The following is a 23306-nucleotide window of genomic DNA, read 5'->3' on the forward strand; positions in this document are numbered from 1 at the left end:
TTTTGAAGTAATGCATTTGCGTGTGTGATTTGATTGCAGTTTTCCTGAAAGATGTTACCCACTCGGCGCTTCAGGATCTCATACAGTTTATGTACTGCGGCGAGGTGAATGTGAAGCAAGATGCCCTACCCGCCTTTATCAGTACCGCCGAAGCATTACAAATCAAAGGATTGACAGAAACGGTACGTTTTTTTTTCTGTAACAATACGATTGGTGATGAATATAGAGCGAGCAGAATGTATACTCACCCTTCATGTATATAATGTTCATTTACGCACAGGGTGATAGTGCACCATCACAACAGTCACCCATAAAAGACGACACCCCGGCGGTCCCTGTGGCGACGGCCAGTATTTCCACCACCGTCCCTGCCACTTCCCAACGAACAAAGGTTCAGCGTAACCGCATTCAATCGTACAAATTAGAGTCGGAAGAGAGTGGCGATGACAAAATAGTGCATTTGCAAACCGCCAGCACATCTCATCACGTGACGACGGCTCAGCAGCTTCAGGTCCAGACAAGCAGCAGTTCTCAGAAACGTGTCATGCCCCAGCGTGGTCTACAGAGTCATGCCAGCAAACGGACGAAATTGTCCATCAGTGCTAGCAGCGACGGACTGGACACGTCGGATACGGGAACCACACCGACCCAGACGCAGACCGTACAAACGGTGCAAATAGTGAAGCAAATCCCGGCACAATTGATCGAACCGGAATACATCGAGCTACCGATCGAATCGATTAATCCTAAAGCCGAGCCAGACTATACGGAGGAAACGGCCGAAATCGAAACGGTTGATGCTGAAACGGAACAGGAACACCACAAGCTATCGGAACATGACCAAGGCGATGCGGATGATGATGGGAACTACGTGGAAGATGAAACGTACGGCGATATGGGCATGAGCAAGTACGAAGAATCATACCTAACGGAAGGCGAGGAAAGTGCAAAGCCTGGCGTTTCTGGATTCGTGGATTCGTATACATCGGACGGTGGAACTGGCACGGAACAATCGACACAAGGTAGGTGTTTTTAGCATGAATAGTAGAAAGCGGGCATGAAATCAGTGGCGTTGGCCGGTACTTCTCATTGACTCATTTTTGAAAGGGTTGGAAAGGGTTTGATCTTTGTTTTTTTTTTTTATTTTGTTATATTTGTTGTGGGGAAAATGGAAATTTGGACTAGATGGGATGTGTATGGAATGCCATATTGGCAGTGTCGTGTGCTTATGGTACGTTTAAACCATAGGAAAAAAGGTTAGATTATAACCTCGTGTGTCAAAAAGTCATCTTTCAATGTGGACAAACGACGTGATGATTAAACGGAGAAGAAATCATACAATCTTGGTGCAGTGAAAATTTTTAAAGTTCAGTACAGTAAATTCGCAGAAAAAGTCAATTTTACCTATTTGTGAACATTAAATGTTAAAAATTTGCTTTTCGAATGAGTTGTGTGCGTCGCCGGTGGATGTTAATATGTGTGCGTGACTATTTCACTATACAGTCGAAAAACGGTCAGTCAGCGGTCCCCAGGCATCGGTGTTTGACTTCGGTTTTGGTGATGTGCTTGTATGTGAGGTATGTACGTATTTTAAGGGGAACAATATTTTAGCAAAGATCGAACACACTCCAACCTGTTGTATCTGTTTGCAGTCGAACAAAGATAAACAATTTAAATTAAAAATTAAAAAAATCGATAAGTATAGAAAAGTCAAGAGAAGCTACTGTTGGCAAAACTTTTTTCATGCAACAGCTTATCAGGGCAGCATTTAAGGTTGAATAGGTTATTCGCTAAGCGATGCTGCCCTAGAAGGCTGTTATGGTTCCTAATACCAACTATGAATGTTACATTATGTTTGAATCCTTTATGCTCAGATATATTTATACATATATATAAACACTTTAGTTTGTAAGCTGTCAATTTTTAATTTTATTTTGTTATTTTTTCAAATGGATCATTTATTGGATGATTTTATCGATCACGTATGTTTCGGGAATTATTAAATCACTAGACACAACAACCGTACGTTTTGTGTTGCGTTAAAAAGATGAAATTTCGATTTCCGAATGTGTCAGTACTTCGCGGACGGTGTTTTAAATTTTCATTTAAGTAGAAACGTACGTTAATGCAATCGTTTAGTAATTGAAAGATATGTTTGTTTTGCGTTTGTTTTTATTTGAATTGTGTGTCAATTTATTCGGGACGAGTATATCTTTTCGGTATGTTAGGGAAAGTTATCAAATTTCAATTTTACGATCACTGCTGTCAAGTGTGAGTGTATGTGTGATGTGCAGAATTTGTTATTGTGCAAAATATGCCTTAAATGGCACCGTACAATTGTTACTGGTAGTAAGTGTGAAATATGAACTACATTGAAAGCAGTCTCGTACGTCTGCGTGCATTTCACAACATCTGGAGCTGAAGTATGCACATAATGGATAAGAAGATCTGGTCCAGGATCTTCCAACTGCTGGTAAAAGGTAGCAGGTGGGTATAAACTTTGTTTTATCTAATTTAGATTTAAGATTTTCGCCATTGAAAACATATGAGAAATTTGTCCGAGATGAACTCGTTGACGGTATTGTGAAAGTTACGCTTGGTTTTCATGCTCTTACGGTATAAGTAAATGTTTGTCTTTAATTATATATCGCGCAAAGTGAACGTTTGACCTTATTTCGTACATCAGAAAAAAAGAAATGTTTCTTACAACGTTTTAACAAAGAAAAATTCTATGCTTTTTTAAGGACGAAGCCACTTCGTCATAACTCATCGAGTATGCAGTTTTATTAATTTATTTAACTTACATTCAGTATTTCAATGTATTACTATCTTGCGAGTTGGAGACAAACATTTACTTATCACTGAAGCAAGCAGTTCATTTCCTTTAAGCCGAAGTCTAATAAACGATCTGCATGGCACGTAAGTATTATCACCGCACGGGAGAGCGTGGGTTTATGCTAAGAGTATTTTACCAACATAGATAAATTATGATCAAGGAGAAAAGTTTTACCACCCCATAATTCAATTATCTGCAAATGTTGATTATAGGAGGAAGCGAATGTTTCACATGCATCACTACAATTGGTTAGAAGTTGGATTGATAGCAAGAGTATTTGTCATACGATACGAATATTTCTTCATTTTTAGGATGCTTGTGATTTTAAGGACACAACCTGAAGTTGAAGAGAGTTAGGAGAAAACTCGTCCTACATGTGAGATGAGCCACATGTGTTGTGTCCATGCTGTGAAGAAAATGCTATGTGTATTATGTTGGATCATATGAAAAAAAACTGTAGCTTGGGTTTGTAAGCGAAATACAGTCTTTTGGAAAATGATCAGTTTATTTTTGTTTTTTTTTCCTACATCAGCTCAAAATGTCCCACAAATGTTGCGCGAAAAGGACAACGCTTATAAATCAGAATCTTAATATGTATCTCTCACGCTGGTGTTTCCTGTAAATTGTACATTTACAGATAAAAGATCGTCACGATCCACTGACGTAGCTGTTGGCATTTCTGACGATTCTCGGATAGATGATTTATTAAAAACAATTAAGAAGGAAGATCCTATTGCTAAGAAGAAGGACCAGTTACAGTTTCCTTTACGAAATTTTAACGCAAATGAAGCCAGCTCTTCCAAGACGAATTTTACCGATGTTGATGCTACGCACAAGTACCTTCGCATAGTTTCGACTCGCAGAAGTATGCGAGCTTCTTCAGGTAGGAAAGAAGCGACGGTTCTTTCTCCGGCGAAGCCGATGTTATCTGATGACGATTCAACTAAGAGCAAATTTCATGAGCTAAAAAAGACCAACGGATCCCCGGCACAACGCAGCAGATGCGTATCGTGCTTTAACAGGAACATATTGGAATCGGAACGAATGCCCAAACCTAAGTCCAAGTGGGTCACCACGTTCTGTGGTGACTGTCCAGGGAAACCGTACTTGTGTATACTATGTTTCAGCAGAATACATTGCAACAATCGGATAGGCATTAGGGAAGAATTATAGTATCGGTTGCGTGTTTAACCGCTGATTTTCTCTCATGCTGCTTCCCACCGAAAAGCATGTAGCAAAATCGGTAATGAGTTCATTCCTTTACAAATACTGTATTATATATCTGCAAAGATATCTTACATAAGCTACACAGATGAATTTATTTTCACTTGAGGTTTGCTGTGCATTGTAGAACCTCAATAACTTTTTTCTTTTTTGAATTTACGATAATTACTATCCGCGCATAGTTCTGTTCGAGTTCTGTAGTACAAAATTAAGAATTTAATTCGAGGGAACTATAGACGACAACTATAATTACGACATTCATACGTCCTAAGGGGTTATAAACAACTTCTATTTCCATCTCCTTATTCGTTGTATGAATATGATAAGTTTATATGATGAAGAATGTCCCAAAAGAGGATATAACAATGATTCAATCATGTTTCATGTTGAAATAGTCTTCATAGGATTTGACGAAGTGGCTTTTGTGTTACACAAGGCAATTTCATTTTTGTAGTAGTAATATCAAAGGTAAACGAAATCGTGAACGCTTCACGTGTCCGTTTTATCGTCGGACACTAATTGTAATGACGAAAAACTAAGAATTCCACATAGTGCTGATCTTGATACGACAGTACTCTAAAACATTTCAATCGTAGTACTGCGTGCAAGTGTTCCCCGTCAATTTGATTTCTAATAGAAACAAAATCTAACACATGGACGCAGGGGTTGAAGCAACATCGTTGTTGGCAATGTTATTGCAGTCGTGCCTTGCTCTTAATAGCTCTAAAAAACCATGTAATTTTCGATAAATGATCAATAAAGCTGATACTGTTGAAACCAAACCCACCGGCTTCTTAACCATTTATCGTGTCAATAGTCCGAAACTAGAATAATAATTGATGCAAGGAACTGGGTTGTACTTGGGGTTTTCTTTCTTCTTTTGTTTACGTAAATCGATACTTCTGTTTGTTGGTTCTCTTCTTCTATTTTCGTAGTGTATAATAATTTGATGAATGATTGTACTCCAGTTCGATTTTCTCATCTTCGCTCTGTGGTGGCAATGCTTATTTTTTAGGGCTTTCGGCCACTTCAACATCTCGGCGTCAGGGCCATACAAATATATTAAGTGGCAAAGGAGGAACATCAATAGTTGTCTCCAGAACTGGTAATCTGCGACAGCAAATTAATGTGGAGCGAATTCATCCTTCAACACCCTCCACCGTCGTCAAGCTCAAGCAACAACAAGCTCCTAAATTAGTGCGGATTCCTCCCACATCATCAACGGTAGTCTCTGCACAACCTAGACTACGCTTCACAGATGATGTTGGCATAGCAATACAGAAAGCCTCAGGGACCGTAAAATTCATACGATCGCAGAAAAAGTGCGCTCAGCTGGTGCATGACGGGTACATCTACAATCGGAAAACCGCACATCAAAACGGTCGTACAACGTGGCGCTGCTCGGAGTTGCTAAAGTACCACTGTAAGGCAATGTGTGTAACGAAAATGAATCAATTAATTCATATCCGATGTGAACATAATCACGTTGATCATTCGGCCAAAATAGCCACCAAAACGTTATACGATTTCCCGGAGGATCTGGAAGAATATTTGAATATCCGTACGCGCGATCCGATTGACATCAAGAATCACGAGCTGGATGTGATAGATACCGGGGCAGAATTTAGGGTCGTGCTGCGCGGCCACGATAGTGAAAGCCAACCTGGTGCCATCATGGTGGAACGTGAGACGACGGAAATAGATTTGCTTGAGGCATCGGTAGAGGAAGATGTGTAACAAGGGGATAAATTGGAAAAATATGCGATACAGATCGATCATGCATTATCGAGAAATGTGTTATTTCTTTTTATAATTTGGGTTTTGATTTTATTTACCTAAATTATTTATACTAATAAAATAGTGCTCAATTGGATCTCTTTTTCAATTATCTGAACACGCGATTTTTTAAGCTTTCAACAAAATTTTGAACATACTGTGTGAATGTTGTAAAATAAAACGACATAAATGAGTAAAGTTTGGCCCACAATACATACACATGATACAATAGAAGCGGATCGTCACAGATACTGTCAGATCGTGTATGTATATCTAATCTATGACTAATGAACTTTTTTTTTGTATTTTTTGCTTTTTTCTAATGATGTTGCTCCTCGAAGTGAGCGACAATTTTCTCTTTGGTCTGGACAAAAAACGCACAGCGACTATGTGCGGCGGTAAACATTTGTTCCTTACCAGTCGGAAAGGTGGACTTCAGCTGGTGCACGACAACTATCTGTACCGGTCGAACCTTCGCCGACAGGGACGCAATAACGACGTCATTTACTGGGAGTGTATCTACAACCGGGGCCAAAAGTGTCGTGGACGGTTGAAAACGATAGGAAACAACATCTTCATTACGAACGGGAAAGGTACGTTTGCTGTGCTGCATTTCATTCCAATGTGCTTTTTTTAGACAAGTTTTGTTGCATTTTAAAATCTGATTATTTTTGCAGTGCACCATAACCATCCCAACGATCATAAGCGTATCGTGAATGCGACCCTCTGCAGAACCGTCACGATGATAGACATACAGTCTTTGTAAACATAATTTCTGCAGGCCCTAACCCACATGTACAATCAGTAGTGTAATTTTTTTTTTGTTTAAATTCACGGTGTAACCTAAAGTTGTTTTATGTTTAGCGAAAATTGCAAAATAGCTCTCTAGTTTTAGTTTCTTATTATGCTACTCTTTAACAGAACTCTTTTTATAAGGTATGATTAATTGTGTCCAATAAATGTTTGTGTCCCTTTGCAGTTGCAGAAATTGGTGCATCAACAATCAAATCAGCTCAGAAAGGAGCAAATATTTGTTCACTAATAAATAAAGTATTCATGTATGGAATTGTCCTATAAACGAGTGCGTAATTTTATCCCAATCGTTATATGTGTTGCGTACATGAATGTTGCATCCTTTTGTCATCTTTTTCATGTTTAGATAAGACATAAGATAAGTAATTCCAATTTGCAATTTTTCCTTGTAATCACAGACGACGTTAGCCAGAGAGGAACCCACAAGTGGAAATATGAATATGACGACAGACAAGTTTCAAATCGTGGTAATGATCAAACAGACAAGAAAATGCTGTTTATCCGTAGTTCGTGGGGTCGCAAACATCTTCTGTACGATGGGTACACGTACGCTTCCAACAAGCGTGTCGAGTCGACAAACACCACTTACTGGCGTTGCACGTTGTTCCATCGGCGAAACGTTAAAATTCCGTGTGAAGTTCGTTGTACGGTACGCAATGGACAGATGATCAAAATGTACGGCAAACATAATCATCCACCGGAGGTGATAAACTTTGATGGTAAACAGGTGGATACACATTACTGTATACATGACCCGTGAAGAAATAAAAAAGAAAAATGCAAAGCACATCTAACATGCAGGGAAGAAAAGCGAACTGTATCCTCCATCCGATTGTCCGTTTAAATTGACAATATGATCCGAAATATAAAAAGGGCGTTTAAGCAAACACTAACAAGTAATGTGTATTTTTTCATTCTTTTCTTCCAATGATTGTGAAAAAAAGCAGCGTCAATAATCACGGAAAACAACAACAACAGTCTTCCATCTCTTTGTCCGATCAAGAACTCTGCGGTCTCTCAAGACGCAACGGTTGAGCTGAAATTCATCAAGAGTCCTTGGTCAACACCTTGCTTGGTGTTGAACAATTATCTATACAATTCGCACAGTACGCGTGGCGACATTGGCTACTGGCGGTGTCATAACTATTCACGCAAAATAAAAGAAGAACGTTGTCGCGCACGGTGCGTGATAAAGAATGGACGGCTAAGTGCACTGACCGGCGCACAGCATAATCATCCTCCGCATACAGAAAAAATTGAGCGAATAGTGCGGCGCAATCTTGCGGACGAACTCCAACAGGATCAGGAAACGACGCATAATCACCAACCACAGCAGCATCAGGAGACTGCTATTCAGCAGTCGGAAAGTACGCTAGAATCGGAACATCAACGACAAAACAGTGAAGATATTTTGTTGCTAATGGCTCCGGCTCTCGGCACATGCTCGACAAGCAATAATCCTCAGAGCGGTAGTGGTGCTGATGGACAAGAAGAACCGTGTATGATGCAGGAGGCCATTAGACAACAAAATGCAACTGTGCTCGATATTGTAACTAGTGCACCGCTGATATCATCCGTTACGACCGTCGATCATCATCCAACCGCTTCAATAGCGGAGCTCATCAAGATGGAAGGCTATGAGCTTCCGACGGTGGTGGAGATGTAGTGTTTAGCGACAGGATGGGATTATTGTGATAGAACAGCAATGCCATAACAACAACAGTATCAAGAAAGCCAAAGAATGGTGAAAGCAATTAGCAATAATGATTGAAAATGTGCAATAAACATGTCGTATCATGTTCCAGGGTGCAATATTAGTACACTAGAAAAATGAGTCGAGTGCGGCTAGTCACTTAGGACATGTAAGGCAAGCCAATGCCTCGATCAGTATTTACCTCTGAGCCAAGATTTCTTTAGAATAAAGCTAACGCAATCTATTTTTCCATGTGCGCGAGGGTGTGCCTCATCAGAAAACCTTCATGTATTAATCTCTTATTTAGTTAGCAAAATCTAGAAAGTAACATTTTTCCCCCTTTCCGTTTGGTTCAACAGTTGTGGAAAAGGGGCAGAATTTTTTGCTAATGAGTAACACTGTTTCTCCTCTTTCTCTTTCCGCAATCGCAATCAGCTCCCATTGGCGTCAGTACGGCGGTAAAACCGGCCATAGAATCCACCATTCAAAAGGGTCACACTTTCATACGCAGCCAGCGAGGGCTACCACTGTTGGCGAAGAATAACTTCATTTATCGGTGCGAGCGAACGCGCAACCATCGTTCGTACTGGCTATGCATCCGGTACAAGACGCACAAGTGCAAGGGACGCCTCATCTGCCAGAAGAACACGGTGCTAAAAGAAACTAAACACTGCCATCCGGATGATCGGCGCCGGTTGACGTCCTCTGATCGGAGAATGATCGATCTGTCCGCGATTAATATCAATGCGTGGGTGAAATCGGTTTGTCCACGAAACAATGAGCTACACAACAACGCTAGTAGTGGTGGTGGTGGTGCTGCTGCTACTGCTGCCACAGGAATGCGTTTAATACCAAAAGAGCAAAAACTGCGAGATGCGAATGTAGTCTCTCAGACTCAAAGCCTCTTTAAATAAACAAAAAAAAAAGAAAGGGAAAACTGCAAATGATTACCTTTTAAAACAAATCGATATCAATAGTACAAGGAAGCATCGAAGAAAGTTTGTTTCAGGCTCACTGAAATAAATCACGTACAGTTAATGCGGAAGAAATTGCAAGGTTTACTTCCTTTTGTTTCTTTTTTTTTTGTCATAAAAATATTTCATTTAATCAAGATTTACACTAATTATTAAACGTGATTTTTCTTTTGGTAACTTTCTCTCCTCAGAATACATACGAAGTCAACGTGGGTATCCACTGCTTGTGATCAAGAATTTTCTGTATCGGAAAAATCGCGGCCGCTACTGGCGTTGCATACGGTAAATAGTAACGCATGAAAATTGTAATGTATGTAATGTAAGCCCTTCTGTCCGGTTTTATATTGTAGCTGCACCAAATACAAATGCCGTAGCCGCGTAACGTTAAAAGACAATGGTGTTGCACTGTGCAGTGGAAAGCATACTCACGGTCCGGAAACGGCCAAAATTCATATGGGTCGCAAGTTGCGTGATATGCCCGTACCACCAGTTGCTGGTAATATTGATCCGGAGGCTGCTGCTACCTATCGACACTACCTAGCAAGACAACCGCACTGTAAGGTGGATAGTTTGCTTTCACCGGGAATAAAAGCCGAGGATGTGTAATGTGTGCGTGTGTACTTTCTTACCAGTATCGGTTTAAAGGCATTTGTGTAATTTTCATACCGATTTAACAAACAGTTAATTTTCTTACCATTTTTCCAGTCATTCAAAATGCGCGCGCGATCGAACAATTGCTGGCAGATGTACAACCGTTACCTAAGATCTGGTTTACAGTTCCTTCGTTAAACTTCGTCGTCAACCGGCGTGGGACGCACAATTTGCACTTCCGCGGTTTCGTTTACGTGCGGAAGAAAAGTGTCTATCGAACAATGAGCTGGATCTGCAGTAAAAGTAACCGTAAGCAGGCCAACTGCAAGGCACGTGCTTCCACGGAAGGCAATTTTAAAATACGTTTCGGCACGAAGCGTCATAATCATAAGTGATAATAGGAGATAATTATGCTGTATGTACGATAGAGAAAGCAAGTAATGTGCGCTACCTGCAATTGTAAATAAATTTTGCTAGATTTTTTATTTATTTCATTAAAGTATTTTACACACTTTGGAACAATGAACTGTTGTTTTCTCATGACGTAAATTTATAGTTTAGCGATACCATCATGTAATTGTTTAAATTTTAGTAACTCTATCTATATTCTTGCTTTTGTTTTGTATGTTTTTCAGCACGCTGCAGCACGAAACAGTCGCAACGCAATTCATTTAATTACGATTTAACGTACGAAATGATCAATAATCGTAAGGGTGGCTTAAATCTACACTTCCGAGGCTATGTCTACAGGCGGAAGACCAACTTCTCGCACACTACCAACTGGGTGTGCGCAAATCCTCTCTCTAGCCGGAATGAAAATGCGATAGGTTATCCGGGACCATGTGCGGCTCGCTGCATTACGGACGGTGCCGGTGGCATACGGTTTAGTAAAAAGTGGCACAACCACGGTCCGATTGCCGTCATTACGGAAGTCGAAGAGGAAGGATAAGGGGAAGGAAACAGAAACCAAACGACTGTGTATGTCTGATAGTCATTTATTTCTTATATATTGATATATAATTGTTGTAATGTGAAAAATAAATGTGATTTTGCATCAGGTGTGTTAATGCGCTTTTGTGTGCGAGGATTGGGGAAAAGTAATTTTAAAATATTTACCAAATCTCATTGTATATTCATTGGTTAATATATCTTATTTTATCTTGTAGCATCACCACATCAGGCAGGCGACACCTTGTTCAATCGACATGGCGTTTGGTTGGATCGGCTACCGTATAGTGTTGTGTTGGACTCGGGTGCAAAACGAATGCAGCTGCTCGGCTACACGTACCGGAAGGTGGCCAGCTTTCGAACCACAACTGATTGGGTTTGTGTTAGAAATGATCCAGCTACGGACGAACAGAAAGAGCTGCCACGTTGCATGGCCCGATTGGTGCAGCGTATGGAGGATGGTGCTTTGAAATTGAACCGACATAAGCACAACCACGAACCCGAAGTAAACGGCCATTAAGAAAACAGGCTTTGTTTAAAGTTACCGGCAAGGAGAGAAAAACATGCATGATGACAACAAGAAACTAATAAGATATTCAACCGAACGATGGGCTATAAAATTTCTATCCCGGGCCTTGCTGTTGTAAATTGATTGTAGATATTAAATAATATTAGGTAAATTAATTTCTTACCCAAACACTTGCGACCGTTTTTTTGAAACATTCGATTAACCATTCTACTACTTTTCTCTCTCTCTCTCTCTGTCTCTCTCTCTTTCTCTCTGTATCTTTCCGTTCCCAATAGCAGCATGCCAAGAAAAGCGCAAATCATCCAGCAGCGAGTATAGCGATTCGGACGAGCATTTGGCCATATTTTCCAAGACGATGCGCGGTAAGGAGCAGCTCATCTATATGGGGCAACCGTTTGTGTTCGAGAAGCTCGTCCTCACGCACGCGGGCCAATCGAAAAAGATTTGGCGCTGCAATCAGTGGTGGAATCAGAAGTGCAGGGCACGCGTATACACGATCGATAATCAGATTACGCCGCTCAACCGTTACCACACGCACGTGGACATAGTGAAGCGAAAGCAGCGCGTCGTGGCCAAACGCGACAAGAGCAGTAGTAGTAGTACTAGTGTGACTGTGGTGCACTAACGCGTAACGTGGTTAAAGCAATGGATTTGAATTGTGTACAGGAGACGTGGTCACCTTAGATGGGGCAGGAAGTAAGGAAACGAAAAACGAAAAAAAAACAAGATCTTGATCTTGACTAATTATAAGCCAATTGTCTTATAATAAATTATAAAAAAGGTGTACTTTAATGCTTTCAGTTTTGTATATGATAAGCAAGGAAATAATGTATATTGTACCACGAAGTACATATAACTTACTAATTGTATAAAAAATGTATTTTTCTATTCGTTTTCCACTTCAGGTAACAACACGCCCAGCACATCCTCCAACTCAACAATCCCCCCTGTACAACAACCGATGCAACCACAACTGCCAATGTCCAGTACTAGTAGCAAGAGTAGTGCCACACTTCTTCCACCACCGTCACCTACAAAATCAAAAGAAAATCCAATCCAAATCAGTACTAAACCTCGTTTGCCCCAATTGTATGGTAACAAGCAGAAGATAATCGATCAGGTTCCGCTGCACGCCGGCAGCACGGTGTACATCGCCACGAAAGATCTGCTGTCGATATACACCTCAAAACCGGCAGTTTATACTGGCCGACTAATCGAGCTAATGTTTGGTGTTGAAACACTGAAGGTCAGCTGCTTGAACGATGGTGAGAAAACCGATCCGAGCTTAGTTCCGCTCGATCCAACGATACTGGATGCTGTGATAAGTAAGTGGTTCTTCGATGCGCCATATGGAGGGGTTCTTTTTCTCCTAATTTTAATTGTTTGTTTCATCTGTTTTTTTTGCTTTGTAGCCCATATAGTGCATGTTTTCCAGCAACAGAAGCAACACATCACTAATGGTATGGTGCGAAATTTTATACGTAATCGGATGGAGCTTTTGCGAACGAATGCCGAGATTGGTGGCTATCTGTCGTCCAAAAAGCTGCCCAAACACGCTCCACCAAAGTCTTCTAGTAGTAAAGCTTAAGGAGTTTTTTTTTTGCTTCTCAAATACCTTCTACGCGTGGCTACAAAGCTCGTGAATAAAATAGTAAAGAATGTGAGAAATAAAGCACATATTTTAAATTATTTTAACAAGCGAATATATAATAAGTATTTTTCGTTAATTTTTGCCTCTAGTAATAAATGCAAAAAAGGAATATATTTTGCATGAATGAATAACCATTGTAAAATGTTTTCCTCGTTTTCCAGTGGACAAACAACTAACAAAGCGTAAAGGCACACACCTAATCTCCCTGATCGATAATACGCATGTAAAGTTCTCCGAAACGGGCAACGGCGGCAAGCAGCTGATGTACCGAAATTACATCTACCATCGAAACATTACGACGGGTAGCACCGTGTACTGGCGCTGCTCCAAAGCGATGCGACTAAAGTGTAAAGCAACGATCGTTACCAAAGGCGATCTGATGCGTGTCAATAACGTCGAGCACAATCACGTCCCGATGCGTCGATTAGCGTACGGGCTCGGTGTGAATGAAAAGCGAAAGCTCCGGAAGCACATCGAAGCGCGCATTTAGAACGCCTCGAAACAATAAAATTGGTTAAAACACCTTTCTTACGCCCTTTAGAATCTTACGATCATCGTTATATTCATTTCTTAGTTTTTTTTTATGATTAGAAAATTTTATAACACTATTTATAAAATAAAACCTTCCGTCCTCTTATACTCATATATTGTACCTTTTTCTTTTTCAGCCATCTTCATAGCGATCAGTCCCGAACGGCAGTTGATACGGTTGCGAGACAAATTGTACCAGAAAACGATTGGCCGTGCGTATCGGAGCGTATGGATGTGCATCGAGTACGGATGCCCGGGAGAAATCGTTCTGCGTGAACTGAAGGGTGGTCAGATTAAGATTACGAGCGCACACAACGACGATTGTACGTCGGACTACTTCAAAAATCGTCCCGCGAACCAGATACATCTGAACGAGAACGAAATAACACAACTAGAATTAAGCATGGCAAATGGAAATTTTACCTATCGCGGTAACGTGGTAGCCGCCAATTCTGTACTGGACTTTACACACCTGCGTTGATGAACGAGCAACGGAATTGAATAAATGTTGTTGCGGCTTTCGCTTGTTGACTAACTGTCCTTTATTTTTCTCTTCTTTTTCTTACGAATATTGCTTGCCTATGTTGTAACAAATTATTGGAATACTTTCATCGTTAATTCACACATATTTGTTTATTGTTTTTTTGAAATTATTTTACAGAACCGGCCCGATACATCGTTGGAGTCAGAGGTAGCCGGAAGCTAAAGGTGGGCGACTATAGCTTCACCAAGAATAAGGAGTGCTCGGACAAAACGTACTGGTCCTGTGCCCGGGCGGGAATGCATCGGTGTAAAGCGCGCGTACTGACCTACAACAATAAGAACGGCGAACAGACGTACATACTGCGCAACGCCTTTCACAATCACGAGCCATTCTAGTGCAAGCATCGTATAATATTGCTGTGTGTTGTGTAATGATAAAATCTTTTAAGGGACGGAATGATTTTAATATAAGAATAGAAACAATAAACACGATTTTATCATATGACTTTTATATCGCGGGATGTTTGACCGTGGGAGAAAGCGTAGTTGATCATGTTGAATGTTGGACAACCAAAATTAATATAATTTAAAAAGACTAACCTACTTCTTTGTATTTTTTGAAACAAATAACAGATACGAACAAGGCGGCGTACATTGTGGGACAGCGTGGCAGCATACTGCTTTCGGTGAATGGGCATCGTTATGTGAAGAACCGTAAAGGACACACGAAAATTTACTGGATTTGTTCGAAAAAGGTATGTTTTTAGCATATGCAGTCAAACGAAACTAACTAACAAATTGGGAGAATATTAACAATGGTACGTAACTTTTGCAGGGAAGCGCTGGATGCCGGGCGCGCCTTACCACGACCGTGTCGGAAAATGATCGCACCGCACCGAAAATCATTCTCATGTCCGGCGTGCACAATCACGAGAAGCCAACACACTTCCAACGAATTCACAGTCAACCAACGACCATAAAACAATCCTGCCGTATCGGGATTGTTGGTCATGTTCCAAAAATATTGACCACTATGCCGCAGAGGATTTTTAATGCAAAAATGCTTTCCGTGCAGTTATCTAGCAGTGCTGAACCGATCGATAGTTTACCATATGATAAAGTTGAACGTGCTAGAAGTAGTAGTAGGAGTAGTAGCAGTTGCAGCCGCAGTAGCAGTACTATGGTCATCAAGAAAAGTGCATCACTAATGGTGGGAACAGTGCAATCGGCGAAAAAGCTTGCAAGACACGAAGACCCTTGATGATAACTGTTGAAATGTTTTAATTTGCTTCAAACTTAAATTCGCGCGGAACCGTTTCCTCTTCGAGAGATGTTATGGTCGAACTTCGTATTATTTAAAAATATATAATGTACAATAAAATGTTGTATGCGCGCCTACATAAAGCGACAAAAGATCGAGCAGCTAATGCTGACCATTTGGTTTTGGTGTTGTATTAATTTATTGTTAATTTTTTATCATCCTATTATAGTGTTTTATTGCTAATCAACTTCCTTTTCTTATCGTTCATATTTCACAGACCTGGAAGAAAGGAAGCTAACGCGCAAAAGTAAGCGAAAAACGGACGCTGTTGTTACGCCACCACAAGGCCACACACTACTGCTAAAGAATTTGAAAACCTTACAGTCACCAGTGATGAAGCGAACCAAGTTGGATGAACCATCGTCACATGTATTCCGTGTGCGCAACCAGCCCGTCGCGGTAGACGGGGACAAAATTCAATATACGAACGGGCGAGGCAACAACGTGCTGATTTACGATGGCCATCGGTACATCAAGAACAATTGCTACGGTGGTAAAGTGTACTGGAAGTGTACCAAGTGGCACACGAACTGTAAGGCACGGGCGATATCTTCCATCCTGAATCCGAACCAGTGTGTGTTGAAGAATTCACATAACCACGACATAGCGGGGGAAGAAATAACGATCAATGTGCCGAAAGATTGGAGATAGATTTTTGTTCTTTAACTGTTAAGTCCAATTATTGCTGCTTTTTTTTTACACAACTTGACAAATGTATTAATTTTGGTAATGGTAGGCTTAAGGTATTGTTCTACTGCTTCAAATAAAAACAAACACGCGCGTGAAGCGATTTTATTTCGAACCGTACAAATTACAACAAGCAAATAGTGTATATGAAGTGAGCTTTCGCTAAAAAAATATGTTAGTCCACAGAGTTAGTCCACACTTATTAACAAACCATGTATTCTTTGTTTTTCTTTTTTGCAGGCGAAATTATACCCGAGGAGTCCCTTTGGCAACCATTGCGTAGATCGTCTTCGCAAGAATCGCCGGCGTACAGTTACAAACCTTCACAGCGCAACGGTCGCCAACTGTTAGTCGTCAATGGGATTACCTTTTTCCGCAATCGGCGCCGAAATGGCAAACAGTACTGGAAATGTAATCAGTACTACAAATGCAAGTGTCCATGCATTGTCCTGATTAACGAAGCGACGACACGGTTGAGTGTAAAACATAGCCATAATCATGCGACGACCGTCACACCAACGCCGAGTACTGTTGGAGTAAAAGGATTCAAAAAGCAGCTGAATCGGAGCACAAGCGTTGCTTCATCATCCTCGGTCATGAATTTTCCTAATCGACTGTTCGCTGACAGTAACGGTCGGGAAGAGATCTCGTGATTGCGGTATTGGTATGAAGAAAGTGACAATCGATAGGAGCCATCAATGAACAAATAAATAAAACAATCCAATGATGCCCCTTTTTTCTTACTTCCAAATGTGCGTCTTTACTGACATCCTGTTGCTGTTTGTAAGCTGCACAATTGTACATACTAACGAGATTTTGTTGTTCTCTTTCCCAACATAGATACCACGCGGATAGAGATTTTCTCCACAAAATCGTTCCGCGGACGGCCGGCGATCATTGTCGCGAAGCAAAAGTATTTGCTAATGTCGGAAAATCCGAAACGCATCATTTGGCGCTGTTCATCGATGGCTACGGAAAAGCTCAAGTGTCCGGCACGTATTATACAGTACAAAGACACGGAACAGTATGCGTTCCCAGCGAAAAGTGTCCATCAGCATGCACCGCTCAAGCGATACAGGTCAATGAACTGTCCACCGGAGTACGATATTGTAATGTAGTGTAGCTCCATCGATGGAGGGAGGGGCCGTAAGTATTTTAGAGCATAATTTCATTTTCATTTTGCATTTATTGTACCCCGCAAGGGTTCTACAATGATATTATAATCTCAATGCTAAGTAAACTTAAACCTAACTAAGAAACGAAGCAGTAGGATCCCGTGAGAAACAAACATAGAACACAAAAGAAGGGGAAAAATATAAAAGCACAGTTGATGAGAAAAAACGATAAGAGGGAAAGGGTCCAGAACGAAAGGAAGAAACGAAGGGAACGAACGAAGAGTCAGAAACAAATTTAAAACTCTTTAAAAAACCGAGCAATGGGTCATTCTGACCGTGAGATTTTGAAGAACTCAATGGATTATATCGGCAGTTAGAAGGGGCCTAAGGATATGCCTTTATTAAAAATAAATGTTTGCAAACCATTCGATGGCCGGCGTGACCTAAGTTCGTTAGGCCAAGCGAGCTCAGCTGCATGTTCGGCATGACTGTAAAATAATTGAGTTAGGTAGGTCCTTACGACTATTTGTCATATGGACCGCTTCGTCGCAGCTATATAGGCAGCATGTTGCGAATCAGGTGTTGAAGTCTCTCTCAGTTTCTATCATTAGTGCATGAGAAGAATCCTACAATACGGGAGATTTATTTATTTATAATTAATTATGACGGTCCAGTGCCGTATTGTTGTACGGGATCAATGAATTGATTAAATTTTAAATTTTTTTACTTATTTACAATTGATTATGATTGACGGTCCAGTACCATATTGTTTTTTTAAAATAATACATTACTTGCCGCGCACTAATTATTTATTTCTTAACTTTCAGAACACCCGCTATGTTTGGTCCGTCGATTGCTTTGAGGCAGGCATCTTCCCTGTAACATCAGTGTTTGTGCTTGTGCTACAAGTAGAAACGTAAGATGCCGCAGGATCAACTTCCGGTTCACTTTTACTTACCGTTTCCATAACATAACAAGGAATGCCAAACAGGAAAAATTTGCCATTTGTCTGTTCCTTTAAGTAGGAAAGCTATTGGTGGTGAAATAGTTTCTTATACACGTTAGAAAATTTTATGTTTTAATTCGTTCTCTTAGTGGTCTTTACCCTTTTTTTTATTGTGTACAATTAAGAAACAAAAAGAAAAATGGGCTAAGACAGTAATGAATAATTAATACTATCTTTCGTGCATATGATCAATTTAATTTGTGCGGGGAACCGGCGTAATAATGAATGGTTCTATGTTGGGTTTGGGTAAAATGTGTACGTTTACCAGGAAGACATCGTTGAAATAACAGCCAGAATATGTTTGTAAATAAATTCATTTACCAAAGTTTCAAAGCGTGTGAAGAAAGTGAATCATAATAATAATAATAAAAAAATCTTATAATTATTTATTTCCTGAACACACAGCGCCCAAGATGTTGCTTCTTGATTGAATAATTTCTTATTCTATTGTAGAGATAAATATTTTTATACCTATAAGTGTCAATAACTTTACACCATACTAATATGCGAACGTTTGTTTTTTTCCCCCTTTTTTCTGTTTCATATATGCAAAAAAAAGCATTCAAACAAGAAAACCCAACAACAATATGCTTCCGGACAAGCCAAAAAGGCAAGCTGCAGCTATCGCACGACGGGTACTACTACTGTATGGAGAAAAAAATACAACGCAAAGAGTATTGGCGCTGCATTTACTACACGACCAAGATCAAATGCCACGGGCGGCTGCACCGGGACGACAATAAAGTGCGCTATATGGGTGCCCATAACCATGCGCCGAAGCTGTTCAAGCGTGCCGATTACAAACGCCTGTCCGAGATTGTAGAGTTCGAGTACAGGCCATCGGTTGACCAGCAGATGGTAACCATCCAGACAACCGTCAGCGATTTGAAAAATGAATAATTTCCACTCAGAGAAACATAAAAGAAGAACATTTAAAAAAATAAATGATTGTATCGAACAATGTAATGCATATTTTTGGCGCGGTTTTAGAAGGATTATTGTATCAGTAGCTTTTTAGTTAAAACAAAGCTTAATACTTTATCTAATATGCTCTTTTTCTTCTTTTTTCGCACCAACCATCTCTTCATTCTTTCCTGATAGCTATAACGGCAACGCATGGACCGCACGGTAACTGGATCGTGGTGGAAAAATCCATCCTACAGTACACGACGACACAACGGGGCCGTACGATGCTCATTTTCAGCGGATACAAGTTTGTGAAAAATCGACAAAGCAAACGGAACATTTTCTGGCGCTGTGCCCGTTACGTGAAGCACGGTTGCCGGGCGGCCTGTGTTACGTCGAAAACCAGTGTCGGCTCCCAGTCGATACGGTTGACCGGGTTGGCCCATAGCCATCCACCGGAAGATGTACGATCGGCAAGGACTACCGAACAGGCGGCGACCGTTGTGTCGATCGTTGGACAATAGCAGAGAAGACGACAGGTTAAGTTTTCTTAACATTTATTCTTGTTGGCTTAACGACGATCATGCGGGCTAGATGATGCCGCCCATCTTTTATCGTCTTACGCGAGACGAGACTCATTGATGCCTCGGGCCGGATGGATGTTAGACCCACCTTTTTTTTTTGTTCATTTGAAATTATAAATAGGAGGTACGGATGTGTGAATTAATTTTCAGCTTTACGCAATTTTAAATAAATAAAGAAAAGTACAATGTCACGCGTTGTTTTTTTTTTGTGTTACAGATTGGTTAAATGTGGATTTTTCTTTAATTTTCTCTAACAAATTTCTACTCTCTTTTTTTTTTAGAAACCATCAACGAGTCGAATGTGTCCGATCGCGAAGATAGTAGTGGCCAGCATCAGCAGCCGTTTCTGTTCGGTAATTACGAAACAGGTAGTAAGCTAACGTTCGGCGTTTCGCAACGTGGTGCCAAGAAGCTGATCTACGATCGGTACGAGTACATCAAGGATCGGGAGTTTCCACTTTCCACCAATTGGCGGTGTGCGCTGTTTAAGCGCTACAATTGCCGTGCCCGCGCTATTACCAAGATACTGCACGGCACCACTTACGTGCGGCTCACGAACCATGGACATAATCATTCGCACAACGAGTATCGTAAAGCACAGAAATTGGTTTATTTCGTTTAGCGTAGCTACTGCTAGAGCACGCGCAGAATAAAGTTCTTCAAGGGTGCGAGGTGCGTAGGACAAGATCGCGAAGGCAAAGAGCATAATAATAAAAAATCTGCACATTTACAGTAAACCCCGGTATTTATATTGCTAAATTATAGGTCACCTTTTTGTACAACTACAACTACCCCATAATACTTTTAATAAGATTTTTATTTTGTTTTGCTAACACAATCTGTTTTTGCTTATTTCCCCCAATACACTTCCTCGGGCGTGTGTGCGTGTGCCTTTTTTTTCAGATGGTTACCACAGTGCAAAGTTCGGAACGACTAGACGAGGTCGCCAGATGCTAATGTACCGTGGGCATCGTTATGTGCGCGAGAAGCAGAAGGGCCACATTTCAAACTGGAGATGCTCGTGGCATGTGAAGTACCATTGCAAGGCGCGCGCCGTTACGATGCAACGGAATGGGATAGAAATGATGCGACTTACGCACGAGGAGCACACGCACGACGCTTTCTAGGGAGACCCGGGATAGCAAATAAACGATAAGAATCGAAGAAATAAATTTGAAATAATAAAACACACTATAAAACGCTAATTTAAGCAATGTGTAGGATGGTATTTTGTATAACACCAACAACAACAATTGATTAACCTTCCGTTTACTAACATTTAGCAACACTTTATTTCTACTTCTACTTACTTTTTCTTTACTTTATATACTTTTAGGAGGTACGTTCATACCGGCCACTTTCGGCAAAACGCGCCGCGGTCAGCTAAAGTTGTTACACGATGGGCACGCGTACACAAGGGATCGCCAATCGGCAAAGACGTGCAACTGGAAATGTTCGCTCTTCACCCGATACCGTTGTAGGGCACGAGCCGTCACGAAGGACATTGGCGGCTTCATACACATGAAAGTGACAAACACGGCACACTATCACCCTAAGGAGGAGTATAAATTGAAGATCAAGAAGGAAACAACGCAGGATCAGTAGAAGAGAGGCATGTGTAGAGAAAGAGAGTCGTGCAGAAATGGTTTGGCCACTTACTTCTGAATGTAGGGGTGAAATATCAGGTTGATTGAAATCTTTTCGTTAGATACGGGTGGAACGATTGCTCTTCCTTGCGGGGCCTGGTGTCCATCTTGTAATGTATAGCTTTAATTGAATAATCCCGCTAGTGAAAACATCTCAACAGTAGTGCAACAGATTTGTAATTGTATAAAGCTTTCCAGCATATAAGAGATTGTGTTTTATTTTTCTCTCAAAATGTTACATTTTCACGAACTATATTACGGTAATCGATCGTTTCGATAAAGTGATCTGTGTACAACTTAAATCTTTACCTTCCTTCCTAACTCAATCCGTACCTGTATGCGTCTACTGTTGTTCCATGCGTATGCTTTCAGGTATGAAGAACAGCCCCACCTTCAACAACATCCAACGCGCCTGTTTCGAGTTCACAACCCGTGGCACACAGTGTCTGGTGTACGATGGGTATCTGTACAGCAAGAACAAAACGTTCGAGAATGGGACACGCGTAAACTGGAAGTGTCGGTTCTACCATCGGCTACACTGCAAAGCCCGTGCCCAAACGCGGCTCATCGATGGGATTGAGTACGTGAAGGTGTTTAAGAACGAACATACACACCCACAAGAGGCAAAGACGATACGGAGGCGGAAACGGAAGCTTAAGCTAACTGTGCCACCGCATGGACAAACATTGGGGTAGACACATTGGACGAAAACTTTTGGTTTGTATGCTGTGGAATGGTGTTACATGTTTATGCTTGAAATAAAATTATAAACGTGATATCATACTTCGATTATCCTTGATATCTTACCAACTGTGCACACCGGCTAGTATTTCAATGTGTGTACTGATTATGATTATGCAGGACTTGGGACTTTTTCTTTTCAAAAGTAAACAGAATACCTTAGTACAAACTGTGGGCGCATTAATTAACCAACCAAATTCTATTCTTTCTATTTTTGTTCATCTTTCAGAGCATAGCGAAGACGCGTTCGGTGTGCTGAGGCCCGAATTTAGCATCACGCAAAGGGGCCACCCATTGCTGGTACACGACGGATACAGCTTCATACGTAATGGCGAGTTTGCGGATACTATCAACTGGCGGTGTTCGATGCATCGGAGAAGAAAGTGCAAGGCCAAGGCAATCATCATTAAAAACGATGGACACGAGCTTGTGAAGCTTACCCATGCGGCACACAATCATCCGCCTGCGTTGCCCAGGCAGCAATACTACAAACACATCCTGACCGAAACTATTACACTGGCACCAGCGCTCCCAACGTTACGCCTGGACGACGAAATGCACAACATTATAACACTGGCGGATGATCACGATTTTCTCTCCACCATTGAGGACGAATCCCTCAATATGGATTGTATTGAAGAGTCTTCACTATAAATCTTTCACTATTTACTGTTTGAAAATAACACCTTTTGCCAAGGGTGAATGTAGAAATGAATGAAATTAATTTTTGAACTCTGATTCGGTTTTCTGAAATTAATCAGCTTTTAGATAGCTATCAACGCCTGATTTATTTTAAATAAGTTTTTTCTTCTTTAAATTAACGCTTCTACCGTATTTCTTTCTCATTGCAGATAATGCTACCACCAGCAGTGGTCCGATCAGTTCGATTGTGTTTGTAAGCTTGCCGTTGAAAAATAAGGTGGTTCGGAAAATTTACCACAACGGATTCTACTACTGTCGCAGCAAAAGTACCTCCAGCACGACGTACTGGGTGTGCGATCGGTCGAAGCAAGATAGCTGCCGCAGTCGTATCACAACGTTCGATGACAGGCGGACGTATAAAGTGACCAATCCGGAACACAATCACGCTAACGGCGCTTCTTGTCAAAGGGAGAAAGCATCCGTAACTGTAAGTGATTAACAGATTCACGGTCCTATCGGGGACATTTACCTAGGGTATTGCTTTAAACGATTTATATCTTTTTGATACGGACAAAAGCGATATCATTACAGAGCGTGGTGAAAAGCCTT

General features: G+C 40.9%; 2 protein-coding genes across 2 annotated transcripts in view; one reads left to right on the top strand and one right to left on the bottom strand.

The window, feature by feature from the left end:
• The window catches only part of LOC126557698 (organic cation transporter protein), a 262735-nt gene that overhangs the window by 122827 nt on the left and 116602 nt on the right, over positions 1-23306 (bottom strand). The window lies entirely within an intron of this gene.
• The window catches only part of LOC126557496 (modifier of mdg4-like), a 43718-nt gene that overhangs the window by 475 nt on the left and 19937 nt on the right, over positions 1-23306 (top strand). The window contains exons 2-3 of the mRNA XM_050213290.1: positions 40-182; positions 281-1022. Of these exons, the coding sequence (XP_050069247.1) occupies positions 40-182; positions 281-1022 (885 nt within the window). The remainder of the gene's footprint in view (positions 1-39; positions 183-280; positions 1023-23306) is intronic.

Source organism: Anopheles maculipalpis, chromosome 2RL (assembly GCF_943734695.1).
Source record: "Anopheles maculipalpis chromosome 2RL, idAnoMacuDA_375_x, whole genome shotgun sequence".
Lineage (NCBI taxonomy): Eukaryota > Metazoa > Arthropoda > Insecta > Diptera > Culicidae > Anopheles > Anopheles maculipalpis.